This window comes from Sinocyclocheilus grahami, unplaced genomic scaffold (assembly GCF_001515645.1).
Source record: "Sinocyclocheilus grahami isolate Dianchi unplaced genomic scaffold, SAMN03320097.WGS_v1.1 scaffold47.1, whole genome shotgun sequence".
In the NCBI taxonomy this organism is placed as follows: Eukaryota; Metazoa; Chordata; class Actinopteri; order Cypriniformes; family Cyprinidae; genus Sinocyclocheilus; species Sinocyclocheilus grahami.
In genome coordinates, this window is record NW_015505226.1 from 1,853,606 (window position 1) to 1,868,434 (window position 14,829).

The 14,829-nt window shown below is 35.3% G+C and overlaps 1 protein-coding gene across 1 annotated transcript; it reads right to left on the minus strand.

The window, feature by feature from the left end:
• Nucleotides 1-391: 391 nt before the first annotated feature.
• On the minus strand, nt 392-10,070 carry LOC107582800 (serine/threonine-protein kinase 35-like). The gene is made up of 3 exons (XM_016268823.1): nt 10,025-10,070; nt 7,022-7,770; nt 392-2,674 (listed from the first exon to the last, which is right to left on the minus strand). Exons 1-2 carry the CDS (start codon nt 10,068-10,070, stop codon nt 7,046-7,048), a joined length of 771 nt encoding a protein of 256 aa, XP_016124309.1. The 3' UTR covers nt 392-2,674; nt 7,022-7,045.
• Between the last annotated feature and the right edge of the window lie 4,759 nt (nt 10,071-14,829).

A 14,829-nucleotide genomic window follows, 5' to 3' on the forward strand; every position in this document is an offset into this window, starting at 1 on the left:
AGTATTACTGGAATGCTTCAACAACAAATACATTTCCATTTAATGAGTATAATTTATAGCTGTTTGACCTAACAATGTTAGACAGGATGGCATTCTTTTTGCAATTGCAACACTGCATCTTTAAAACAACTTTTTCCAAATGTAAATATCCTGGAAAAACTTGAAAGTAATCTGTAAATGATCATCTCATTCTTATAATGTAAAAACATATTTTTGAATCTGTAAATAAAACCAAGATCAGGTATGTGTTACAAGGAAATACTAGCGTCATTCTTACTTTTGTAATGATTTGTGAAATTTACAAGCAATTTCTGAGTGAAAATTGTTTTCTATAACAATGTGTTCAGTGTAACAAACATTAAAAACACATGTAGTTTATGCTTTTGCATGGTTTATTGAACAAAATCAACATCAAAACAAAGGATGACACCCAAATGAGAGAAGCATCCAAAAGATCTAGTGTGCTTTACACAAATTAAAGTCAGTTCAAAATAATTCAATATTTGCACACAAAATGCTCCACAAAAAGTCATAAAATGAGCACAAAAATATCAAGGTCTGAAGAAGCTTGTTTAGCAGAGCAGCATCATACAGTGTCAGAAAAGGAGAGGTTGCATAGAGTACGCTGTATGGTCAAAGTTGGACAACAAGGAATACAAAGAAAAACACAGAATTCGAGTAAAAGAGATGATAGAACAGGACGTGAGCTTCTAATTAAACTCGGTTCACTCTTCTCAGTGCAAGTGCAGTCTAATACTATGGTTTGAATGACTGCTATGACAATTCTCGGGGTTTATGCTCTCTGAAACATTCAAACGGAAGAGGACAAAAAAGCAAATGCAAAAACATTGATCAACTCTCTCCAGGATTAACTGACCTTCATAAAAGATACAATCATTTAAATTAGGGGGAAAACGAAAGTGGATTTAAAAGAATCACAATGAATGTTCCCATTAAAAATGAAAAGAATTAGCGGACAAATTGAAAACATAATTGAACATAAAAAGTAACAGAACACTTTTTGTTCACAAGTGAAGAACCGTGCAGTCCAGAATATTACAGCTCAAAATACCTTGAAACCTGAGGGTGATTTAATCTAATAAAAAAACTTGATCTCACAAGCCTCAAGTTTCTTCTACAGAAGACAGCAGTAAGCAGTCACAAATGGAAAATGCTTGACACTATAGATTTATTACAAAAACAAAACCCCATAAATAAATAAATCCATCTGAAAAATATTAACTAGTCTCTCCAAAAAACAGAAAGCTAATTTAGTGAATTAGTAACTAAAACACAAGAGTGCTGAGGTAGAACTATAGCGCACACAAACTGTCAGGCAAAACCACATCTGGAAAAAGTCAAACACACCAATTTCTTCTCTATGAAACATTTAGGATAGAGATGAAAAAGAGCAATGGTACCACTACTGAGATCCCATCCTGCTTTTGAGAACATCAAGTAGTCAGTTAACAAAGGAAATATTGGCTTTTAATAAAAGAAAAAAATCAACCCAAAAAAGCAAAAACTGTTTTATAGTGGAAATGCATTAATAGAATTTATTATATAAAACACAAATAGCACTCACACGGTCTTTAACTGCTCCCTTTAGTCATAACTAAATCTATATCTTAATCTGCCAGATTCGAAAACAACTGTCTGTGCAGAAGGGTTGTTCACACCGTTTTTTCATAAGTGACAGCAGCATTGTAAATGGGGCAAAAAAATAATCTCACACAATGTAAAAACTAGCACCTAAATGGGTAAACTGCACATGCCCAATATATAAAGTGTTGAAATATTAAAAGCTTGGAAAATGTACTGCATGTTTAAAAGATAAAGCTGTAAAACAAAACAAAAACCTACAAGAAATCTCACTTATATCACTAGACTTCAAGGCACCAGGATAAATCTGCATTCAAGGAGAAAAAAATATCAATATTGGTTTTAGGCTTAAGATCATGAGCATTTTCATGACAAATGAAAACCAAGTTCTAAAAGTTGGTCTTGAAATTTCAGTTATTGTGTTGTGACAGGGAAGATAACGATGAAAAAGTTCTGAGGAGTTTTATGTTTAACTCAAGTAAGACCCAAAAGTAAGACTATGGTAATGACATGATTTGTGACATGTGATGAGCATATATGTAAAAATGCTTGAGCTCAAAATGTAGTCAAGTATCTTGTGCGTATGTCTTTGTACTGCAAACAATGTTTGTACTTGCAAATGCTTCACTTCTCATAAAACCGGATAAAATATCTGAAATACTTTTCTTTGTTTGTTATGGCAAAAGATTGTTTTGAGAAGATGAAAAAGTAGGGCGGCTCCATGAACAGAATTTGAAAGTCCCAGTCCCCCAGTAAGACTAATAAAGAGCTTGCTTGTTTTAGCTTGATTGTACTCACTGCATCATAACATTGTTTTTAGCTTTACTTCACTGTTAGTGATGTAACTGCTGATTGAGTTAGGCTGAACACTTCTGGGCTTGCTGAATGATTCATGTAAATTACTACTGTAAACAAAAAAAGGGAACGGTCAGATGAAAATCTATTTGTGGCAAACTTTGTATTGGCGTTCAAGTTGAGTACTTTGTACTCTCTTCACATTAAATCAGCAATGGAAGATTCACAGTTTTCCAAGCAACACGGTCCCTTCTGGTCTGTTATGGAAAGGGAAAACCTAAAACAGAATAAAAAAAATACAAGTAATTAGAATTATTACTTGAAATTTGATTTACACACATTTGACTACAGACATTTAGTGAGAACATTAAAACACACCTAAAAATGCAATACCTAGCCAATTAAAAAATATATATATTTTCCAATCAATTTCCAAGCCTTTTCCTGATTTTTTCAGGTTTTCCATTGACCATGGGAACCCAGAAGAGAACAAGCAACACTGGACACAAAAAATGAAAAGAGGGGCCATGTATTTTCTAGCATTTTGAGTGACAGTCTGAAATTAAGTCATGATGGCTGGCGCTGTTGCATAAAAGCTTGACTTAAATGGGTCCAAATCTCAGATTGCTTGATAAGTAATCAGATTTACAAGCATTCAAACACAACACAAATAGGAAAAAAAAAATCTTTGCAGGCTATGTCATTACTCAGCATGACTGCTGCTTGATCTCAGCTGCATACAGTATTAAGAGCTCACCCCTCCTCCTCATATTCTGCGGCTCAAGCTATGTGCTGAGTCAGGAAGAGCTACTAAACGCCCATCTGCAGTCACTCAAACTACACAATGCACGCAGCAAACCCACCCTCTCTCACGTCCCACACATACACACCAGAGAGAGAGCAAATTAACCAAGAGGCTCCATGCAGTATTCTTTTCCTGTCTGAATGTAGCAACAGAAGGAGAAGGAGAGGGGGATGGTGAACAAAAGACGACTGGAGTGGCAAACAGCTGTAATGTCCTCATAATGGCTGGGGAACTCATGAGCCCTCCAACCCTAAAATACATCACTTTAAATGCTCTGCCAAACTAATCTAACTACAATATTCGAAAAGAAAAAAAATTGTGATTTTTACCAAGACAATTGGGAATGCACAATATTAAAATCATGTACTACTTGGTCTAAATAAATGAAAAGAAAAAAAAACTAAACTAAAATCCATCTTTAAATGCTACAGAGTGAGTTGGGCATTGCAAAATCAATTTTACAGTTTGAAAAACATTCATTTTGATATTTGCTAAAGATTACGTTTTACAGTGTAATTAAATTGTTAGTGTTTTTAAAGATTAAAGGCAATCTATTAGTAGAAACGAGGTAAATGAGCATTCATTAAAGTGATAGCTCAAGTCATCATTTACTCACCCTCATGTTGTTCCAAACCCGTAAGATTTTCGTTCATCTTGAAACACAAGATATGTACCACCATGGAAAGACCAGGTAACCAAAACTTAGAAGATCCAAAAAGGTCATAAATGCATCATAAATGCAAGCTTGTGCATGCACCACATGCTAGAACGAACCTCATTGGTTTTCATGTGGCACATACACACAAGAACCAATGAGGTTTGTTTTAGCATATGATGTACAAATGAGTTTTGATTTGCTCTATGTATCGATGTTTGTGAATAAAAGCCTAAATTAAATCTGCTCATGATATAAAGCAATCGTATTTCTTCATAAGACTTGTATTAAACCGATCGATTCTAGGGATGTAACGGTATGAAAGCAGAACGGTATGACCAAAGTTATCACGGCTATCAATATTATCACGGTTTTGTTAAAATGAGATTAAAATGTTCAAAAAGAACTAATACACACACTGAAAACATTTCAATAAGTTTTATATTTGAAAATCAACAAACACAATTAGCAGCTGTATGCACTTTTTTTTTTAGCATAAACATTAAATTAACATTAACATGAAGACCTAATAATAAATAATTATTTATATATATATATATATATATATATATATATATATTGCGGACGCGGCACAAGTGAGATAACGAAATATTTAATCTCTAATCAATATTTTTTGTCCAATTATTTGCCCAGTTAGTTTTGGTATTGAGGTAAAAGTTACCTTGCATTCGCTATATAACAGTGGGTGCGGGTCACGAAGATGACTGAGCAAATTTGATGCATTTCCCCCTTTTGCAGCGACTTTCTTCTTGCAAGATCAGCAGAAAGGGTGACCGTTCTCGATTAAATTGCCTAAAGGTAAACTATACCTTTAAACATTCGATATCGATACTAATATTAAATATCAATATTTAAAAAGAGATATCTAATTTTGGTTGATAACTGAAATTGTGACAATACATTATGCACTCCAAAAGCAGTAATATTTTTAGACTAAACTGATCTTTGCAAGGAACTGTCAGTTATGTGTGGCATGGCATGCCAAAACAATTCCCATTTCAGGACTAGGAAGAACTCCCAGTCACCTGGTGTGCCTAATGATGAGAGTTGTCCCCTGGAGCAAAGGGGTAGGGCTGGACAATAATTCAATATCAATATGTATCGCAATATAATTTTTTTCAATAACGGTGATATGATTTTTAAACACATTTTATTTTATTTACATGATATTTCGATATACATTACCAGTGTTTCCCATACACTGATTTATTTGTGGCGTTTGACTTCGTTGAATAAACATGAGCACTGCACGTTTCAAAATCAATACGCGTCGCGGGGGTTTTATATGAATGTATCTCTGAAGGGAACCGACTGTCTTCAGAATAGTTTAGATGGCATTTTTATCTGATAAAGTAGCGTTCATGAGCGGAGCTGCTTTGTTTACAGCCATCACTGGAGAAACCGCTAGTTCCACCGCTTTCACAGCGCCTCCTGCTGGCAGACAAGCAGTTTGCATTTTCAATAATAAACCCATTTCCAGCAACATGCTTTTGTTGTTGCTCTATTTTTTTGTTTTCTGAAGCAACTCGGAGCATGTTTCATACTCGTTATCCTGGTTAATGCACGTTTCAATCTATAAGAATAATCAGCCTACACTACCAGTCAAAGGTTTCTGAACCGCAAGATTTTTAATGTTTCTTAAAGAGTTTTAATGTTTCTTAAACAGTTATTTTAAATAGTAAAAATATTTCAAAATGTTACCGTTTTTGCTGTATTTTGGATCAAATAAATGCAGGCTTGGTGAGCAGAAGAGAATTCTTTAAAAAACATTAAAAATCTTACTGTTCAAAAACTTTTGACTGGTATGTTAGCCTATAGTTTGAAGTAAAAAAATATTAATATTAATATTAATAAGGAGAGTCTGAGATTTATTTGACAGTGATTTCACATTTCTTGTTTGTATGAAGGCTAAATACCAATAAAAGGTGAACAGTTATTTATTTGTGCCATTTTTTTCCTAAAATATTATATAGTTTTATAGGAGTAGGTTTCATAGAGTTGGCAAATTATTTTTTCATAAGTTTGTAGGTACAGACATCTGTTGTGGCCGTTCTTGGCCGTTTTTATGAGGCTTTTTTAATAGTGTTCATATCGATATCAGAATTATATCGTATCGACCGAAATTAAGAAATATATCGTGATATAAATTTTGGCCATATCGTCCAGCCCTAGCAAAGGGTAAGGAAAAGAGAAAGAGACGAAGGGATGGGGAGTGTTACAGGAGGGGTGGTGGTGAATGGGTGCGGTTGTATAACTATCCAGGCATGTACTTTTAAAAACAAAAGAGGCTGTTATAGCATGCAAACAGAAGCTCTCTGAAAGTCATGTCATTAAACAAATCATATGATGATAGAGTCCTAGCAGAGCACTCATAACAATCGTGAAACTGATATGGTCAAATAAGACACTAACAATAACGCGATAAATGTCAATTTGTCCTTCACTGCTGTGGGAAAGATACTGACGCTGTTATCCAATAGATAATACAATAAACTTGTACTATTTATGCAAAAGTGCATGGTTTCACTTGGATTTAAAGCCTCATGTTAAATCTTGTGTTATATTATTTTCCACTCGCCACTTACAAGTTTTATCAAAATAATCGACACCCCTGGGAAGGCTGTGTGGAAAAACACATGACGACTATTTTAAGGATGTATCAATATTGAAATTCTGGCTGATATGTAGCTGGTAATAATCAATGTTATAAATCTATACTACTTTGTTAAAAACAACAACTTTAAAACACTAAAAATGAACATGCACACTTCAAGAAGCAGTGCTTTCTTGATACCAATTTCAATTTCACAGCAAAAACTAATACTATAAAAAATAATGTAGTAGGGATGCACGATATATCGGCCACCATATCGGTATCGGCCGATAAATGCTCATTTTTTCTGTTATCGGTATCGGCCTGATAAGAAAATTTGGCCGATATCTTAAAGCCGATAAATAATGCATTATTTCCTTCAGAGACACTTCAGATGCGCGCTGTTCGTTTGCAGCCTTTTGTGCAATTGTACATTGTAATATTGTGTTTATTTGACCGGCTGCTATTACTGTCACTGAAAACATGAGCCTTCACACAATTAAACAACCATATCTGTACATTTATGGAAACTTCCCTGGCAAAGGCTCACCTGTGTGTGCATTCAGGTCAGAGTTCACGCTGCGCAAGTGACCTGTCCCATCCTGCTGTGCAGTTCTAGTGCATCTGGTCGGTCCTGAGGATTGACTGCCAGCATGTCCTGCAAAAGTTTCCTGAGTGCCTCGGGCATATGCGAGCGCCTGCGCTGTGGAATACTCAACACCATCTTTGGGTTCTCCAGAAGCGCCTCTCCAACCGGGACGATGTCAGAACCCTGCCGCACATACGTCCCGAGAAGCTCCCGTTTTGAGTCGGCGTCAATGAAAGTGATTCTCTCTATCATGGCCCAGATGATAATGCCTAGAGCAAAAATGTCTGCTTTGGCTGTGTAATGTCCTTCCCAAACCTCCGGTGCCATGTAAAAGTCTGAGCCGCATGCCGATGAAAGCCAGAACTTATTGATATTAACACTGTTCTTGTTTTTGTCCCGTCCCTCCTCTGAGTCCCGTACTCCAGCAGCCAGACCGGCACACACTTTACTCAGTCCAAAATCGGCCACTTTCAACACAGGCATGCCAGAACGCTCCGAGATGAGGATATTATCTGGTTTAAGGTCTCTGTGAACAATATTGTTTTCATGCAGGAATGCCACAGCGCTACTCAGCTGCATCATGAAGCTGGCATTGGTGCGGGGATCGGGTCGTCGCGACAGGATGAACTGATTCAGATCCCCTCCCTCGCAAAACTCCATAACAAACCACAGGTAGCAGGGCTCATCAGGACACGACAATATACGCTCACCTAAAAAGACACGCACACAAAAAAACAGATGCAGAGATGAATATACTTTCATTTGAATGTTTTGGCGGTGTTAGTATTAGTATGAAACATTAATAAAACAATGACTAATAAGCAACAACCATGGTTTCAAAGGTGAGGATCATGCCTCTTTCGCAGAACCTACTCAACACTGTTGTTGACTAATGGAAATCTTAAATGACTTCACCTCCAACAGAAATAATATGGTTTAAACTACCAGTAGTTGATTATTGACTTTAAAGGGGTCATGAACTGAGAAATCAAAATTCCCTTGTTTTTTTGACATATAAGAGGTCCTTGTACTATAAAAATATTCTGTAAAAAAATGCTTATATTGAAGCCAATCTGCCAAAACAACAGGTTGTGGAATGTGCCACTTTATGACGTAATAGTGTGACTAATTAGCACCTCTGCTTCTACATCACTGCCTGTATAACTCCGCCCACCGATTCACACATGTAGTGTAAATAATGAGAGGCAAACGCAGGTCTACACAGAAACCAAAGGACAAATATGCTCCAAAAACAACAAGACGCTGTGCAGTGCCAAGTTGTGGAAAAACAGTCTCTGCATTACCTTCCTTCTGATCCCAACATTAGGAAAGAGTGGATGAACTTTATTTTTAATGAAGTTCCAGACCACGTCAGTAAGAACTTGGTCGTTTGTTCACTTAATTTTACCGTGAATTCATTCACAACAAGGCACAATTCGATGCAGGATTTTCAGAAAGATTGAAACTAAAAGGTGATGCTGTGCTGACTATATTGGATCCGACAGTAATGGCGCACCACACAAGTGTGAGAAACTGTTTTTATTATGTGGTCACTATTGCTCTGTTATTACAGATCGTTTGATATGTACTAGGAATGCACGATATTGGATTTTTGCCGATACCTGATATGCCGATATTTTTCAACTCATTTTGGCCGATAGCCGATGCCGATAACGATATGGTTCCTTTTGTTAGGAAACAACTCCAAGCCTCTCCGTTGCAGAAATTATAAGCAAATAGTTGGTTAATTTTTAACAAGAACTTATTTGTTCAATTAAAAAAACAACAATGAAGTTATTTTATAATGACAGTACATTGAAGATTTGAAAATAACTATAAATAAACTATATTCAATCACTGCAATTTTTTCAGAAAGATGCAGTGGTAACCTTAACATTTTATTTTAATATTTAACATTTGTAAATTGTCTAAAGCAAGAGTTGTAAAAATTCTGAAAATATTTTAGAGCTCATAATTTGTTTAAAAAAAATTACATATTACACATTAATAAATAAATCAGTATATATAAAATTATTTAATTTAAGTGACATGTTTGTGTTTTTTTTTTGTTCATGTAAGCTATAGCTTCTGAACTTTAAATCAAAACATACTCATGATTTTATGGCATCAATTACTGCTTTATTTAATCAGAAACAGTCTAAATATTATGTGTGTATTTTGCTTTCATTTTATTAGAAGTAGGCCAACAGCGCTCCCTACAGAATTAAAACTTCTTACGGAGTGGGCATTAGGACCCTGGGGAGGCTGCTGCTGCTGCCACTGCAAGTGCTATTACTGTTTAGTCTATCACACACCAAACGCCCCATTCTGTACATGCATTCTCAGATTAAATGCATCAAAACAGTGAATCTAATCATCATTCAGGCAAAACGTTGCTTCAAGAATGAGTCACACTGCTGACATGATCTAATCGCTAGCACACCCTGAGCATATGTGGCAAGATATCCACATATCGGCATATTTTTTTTTTCATATTGGGCCGATGACGATATTTACATTTCAAGCCATTATTAGCCGATTCTGATATTGGTCCGATAATATTGTGCATCCCTAATATGTACTGTTTTTATGTGTATTTATGTAATATTTATGCGTTTTTAACCTAAATCACAGCAGCATCCATCTATGAAGGATATAGGCTATCAAACATACACAAATGTTAACCAATAATAGCAGTGGGCGTTTACTCACATATGCTACAATTTGCCACGCCTATTCAAACAGAGCATTCAGAGGAGGAGGGGGGGTCAAAACATAAATAGCGTATTACTTCTAAATTATGTTTTTCTAGGTAAAAATCTTGATAACATTACAAGTGGACCTCAGAGAACAAAACAAAATAAAAAAGGCAGTTCATGACCCCTTTAACTGACTCAAGTTAGATTATATATGATGTTTAAAGTAGGCATGAAATCAAAATTGGAGATCTGTAGCTTTTAGTACATGCATTTTTGGCTTTGATGTCATAGTGGACTCCTACAAGTCGCATTACAGCCTATCTGAAAAAACAAACCAAACAAACTGATGAAATAAAATGCTCTATAAAATGAGAATGTCCTTTGCCCTAATATTCACTTGCCTCTGACTAATATCAAGTATTAAATCATGGCTATAATTAGGGTGACCAGATGTCCCGTTTTTCTCGGGACAGTCCCGTATTTCAGCTCTTATTTTAGTGTCCCGACTTATTTAAAAAAAATTATCATGTTTTGTCCCGTATTTCAAAATTTCCAGTAGCAGAAGTGCTCTGTCACAGCCTAATCAAAGGTAAGTAAGCTTGTCGTAGAACCAAATTACCATCCAATCACAAATCGTTATCGATTCACTTGGAGTAAGTGAGGTGGGATAGATAGGCGGAATCACGCTGAATGACAGACACAGAAGCGCTCTCTCGGCTGCGATCAGTTCTCCTTGCGCCTTAATTGTCACATACACACACAGCTGTCAAAATGTCAATCGTGTGGAGTATCTCACGTAAATACAGTCGGTTATGACTAGGGCTGCACGATTAATCGAATGCGATTGTCATGCGCATTTTGTTTTAAAAGCCGGTTCTGTAATCAGCAGGAAATCATCATCGCGTGCTTTCAGATGGAGCAGAATTTACTACACATAGCTGTAGTTCACTGACAAGTTACGCAAAAAAAATCAGACAAATTTATTGCGCGATTATGAAATCGAAGAAATCGTTCGTGATAATGACAGCTGTTTGCATAGCTTCTCCGTGAACTACGGCTCTGTGAAGTAAATGCTGCTCTATCTGAAAGCATGTGAAAATACCACATTTAATAAAATTTTTACTCCAAACTCACTTCATAACGTCAGTTGAGTGTTTGAAATACATCCTTCTGTGAGATGATGTGGCTTCTTACACAGAATAAGGCATGCAACATATTTCATAGTATTTAAGCAGTGATAAAGGCATTGCATTATAAATTATTTATTTTAATGAAAATTATAATAAGAACGCAGATAAACAAAAAAGGCCCTCTGGCCTTTGGATGGAGATTTACTGCTGATCACAGAACTGTGCTTCACTGAAAGATACGCATGACAATCGCAGCTTCTGTCGAATCGCGATCTCGATTCCATTTCTATTTATCGTGCAGCCCTAGTTATGACTAAAGTGAACGTTAACAGGTGAGTGAAAACCGGATATGTATCAGTATATTATATTCATTATAGGGCTGGGTTTTGACACAAATTTAACGATTCGATTTGATTCTCATTCACAAGCTTGCGATTCGATTCAATATTGATTATTTTGGATATATATCAGGTACAGTACATACCAAATTTTCTCAAGGGAAAAAAAATAACTAATGCTGTAAAATATACATGAGAGTCAGTTGGTGCTACATTACTGTAATATTGAAGGTTAAAATTGACTGATTTGTTAAAATTACACTTAATGAAGTTTTAAAATAATAAAGTTACAATTACATAATATTTCTACTTCAATTGTTTTTTTTTTAAAATATAAACAATGGTGGCTGTCATAAAAACTTGATGGATTTATTCAAACATAAATTAAACATTGAAGAACAGTCAAATTTATAATTAATCTGTTATATATTTAGCAAAATGCCCCTCTCTACAGTTTATTTTTCTATCTGACTAATGAGTTTATGGTCACCAAATATGTTTTTCCAAGGTAAATGTGACGTTACGTGACATTGTTTGTTTACAAGCCGTTATATTGACGTCTTTGCGCGGCTGAAACACTGATTGAGCGATTACATGAGACAGGATACGGATTGTAAAGTTGTACTCTTTCTTTTAACTTACCTTCGGATGCTTAGTAATGTTTATTTTGTGCTAAAACTGGTATTAATGTGGAGGAGATGATCAGTTCACGTGCGCCTTGCGCTGCAGCGTCTGTTTAACTGAGGCGCAACAGCAATCTGTCACTCCACATTAAACAGCACCAAAACAGCATTTATTGTTTGAATACTGCAATGCAATGGACAGAATTTGGAATCTGAGACTTTGTTTCATATTAAAAGTAACAAAGCACAATGCTTATTGCGATTTATTGGATGGGAAATGCCCTTCAATGTTCCGTCCAATACCTGAAAACAGGCTAGACTAATCGATTCTTGGGCTTTAAGAATCAATATCGTTCCGTAAAAATGAGAATCGATTAATATGGAGTAGGGATGTAATGATTAACCGCGAGCCGGTTGAAAACCGATTAAAATATGTGACGATTCAAATCGGTTGAGATGCTAAACAAATCGCGATTCATTTAGGGGTAGGAGTTTAAACAAATGTATGTCTGAGGGGAACTTACTGTCTTTAGAAAAGTTTAGATGGTATTTTTTCTTTTCAACTTGCCTCTGTATAATGCATATTAAAGATCATAAGTGCAGTGCTGCTTTGTTTACAGCGGAAATCAAGGAAACGCTTTAAGCGCCACCTACTGGCAGAGAGTGAATCTGCGTCTCATTCAGCTCGTCTGCTGTTTCATGCAGATATTTTTTATGCATAGTTTCACAAAACTGAAGTCAAACCAGTCTGTTTTTGCTTCAAATTTCGAAATTATACAAATTTAGATTAAAAACTGCTCATGTTGCATGTATGCAGCATCTTTGTTTGGATAATGATTAAAATGCAGTGGTTGCCTCTAATTTTAAATGGAACGAGCACAGACAAATCCTTATTTTGTTTATATGAAAATATTTATTTTGTGTTACTTATTTATTTTATTTGGGGCTTGTTTTAAAATTTCAATGTAGTTTTGTTATTTACATTTACATTATATTTAAATTTTGTCATTTAGCAGACACTTTTGTCCAAAGCGATTTACAAATGAGGACAATAGAAGCAATCAAAACCAACAAAAGAGTAATAATATGCAAGTGCTATATTAGTATATTATTATAGTGTTATATTTCAATTTCACAAAGAAATGTGCAGCATTTTGTCCAAGCAATAATATAAGGATACATTTAATTTATAATTGGTCTTAAATCTCATTTTGTAAAAAAAAAAAATAATAATCGTGAATTGAATCGAATCGTGAAATCAAAATTTAATTGAATTGTGAGTTGAGTGAATCGTTATATCCCTAATATAAAGACATCGGTATTTTTTACCCAGCCCTAATTCATTCGGTCTTAAAGGGACAGCAGCCTAATTAAATACCTGTCTGTCTCATTATGTTAATCAAACAACAAAAGATGTTAAATAAAGTATACATGTTAAACCTACTGGATTAGAAAAACAAGTTTATATAATATTTAATGTGTATCTATTGTATTTTTCTTATGGTTTGTAATTTGCTTTATTTTTATATAAAAAATAACTATGTACGTGTGTGTATGTAGGTTATATATATTAATTTAGATATCATGAAATAAAATTTATCATATCGTCCCCCCACCAACCCCCTGGAAATAGCTGCTAGGGGTGTTACAAATACGGCTGTCAAGTGAACCAACTTGCCTTAAAAGAACTTTGAGGTAAACTAAACATTTTTTTGGCAAAAAAAGGTTTGACCCTTCAATGTCAAGAAAAAAAAACAACAACACATGAACAAAAACTGGGGGAAAACCTTGCATATAACGTATTTTTGTGTTATTGCAAGTAAACATATTTTAAAAGGTTAGAGAATGAGAGCACCAGAAAAACAGTGGAGTTAATGTAATGGAAAGAGTTAAAATAAGAATTGCTTTGTCATCAGTTTCAGAGGCTGGATTGCTGTGGAACCAGTTTGAAGCTGTTTAGGTTTCTTTACAGAGGACTAGACTAGCTCCCAAAAGAACAACAAACACTGACTTGTATCTCCTGATACAAGCCAAAATGTAATTAATAAACGGGGTCCTGTGTTTTCATGGGCTTTTTTTTTTTTTTTTTAAATCGCTCTCCGCTCTTTTATCGTTTTGTTGAGCAAGCACTATATGAATCAGCACATCTGCTGTAAATATAGCATACTGTGAATGTCATAGGTTTTTTTAAGTAGGGGTGCTATCATCACCAACCACGAAAACAGACAGTGAGACAGACAGTGTCTAAAGCTAGATCAAGTTGATGTTTTTATCCACACTATGAACAATACTTTGACTCATGTTAACATCAAGAAAATTGCTTGAAAACCATTTAAATCTGCGACAAAGTAGTTTCCTTTTTATACAAACCTAAAAGTGCACAACATTTTTTTGTTTAGGTTTAGCTGGCTCTAATTCCAATGGTTTTAAACGTTATGCTAACAACTATTGGCTAGGCTTGCCGCAATAGACGGTGCTGACGGTGATACCGGTGTTAAGCCGCAACACCGGTTACGTCACTTGCCCACCGCGTCACCGACCCCCACCGTCGTTTAGATTTTTTTTTATAGTAATAAAAATCATTTAGTTCAGTAAAAGAACAGACACTACAATTAAAAACTGAACGCGGCTGCTCAATGCAGTTGAACGACAGTCGCATCACAGATCAGGTTTAATTTCTCCAGTGAGGAGAGTGAGTCGAGCTGACTAACAAGAAGAGTGAGGTTAGACAGACAAAACGATCGCAGATGATTTAGTTTCGAAAGGAAATGCAAAAGCGCCTGTTTGGCAATATTTTGGATTTTTAAAAGCCTGTTGACTTTTGCCGTTTATCTAAGGTGATTTTGGAAGTTTTTTAAACATTCGTTTCTTATTTAATTGGTTCCACATTGTTTGCTGATTTTTACTTTATTTAAACTTTGTCATTTATTTATTTTATTTGACATCAAGGTGTATGCCGTGCCTCCAAGCTTTCTTACT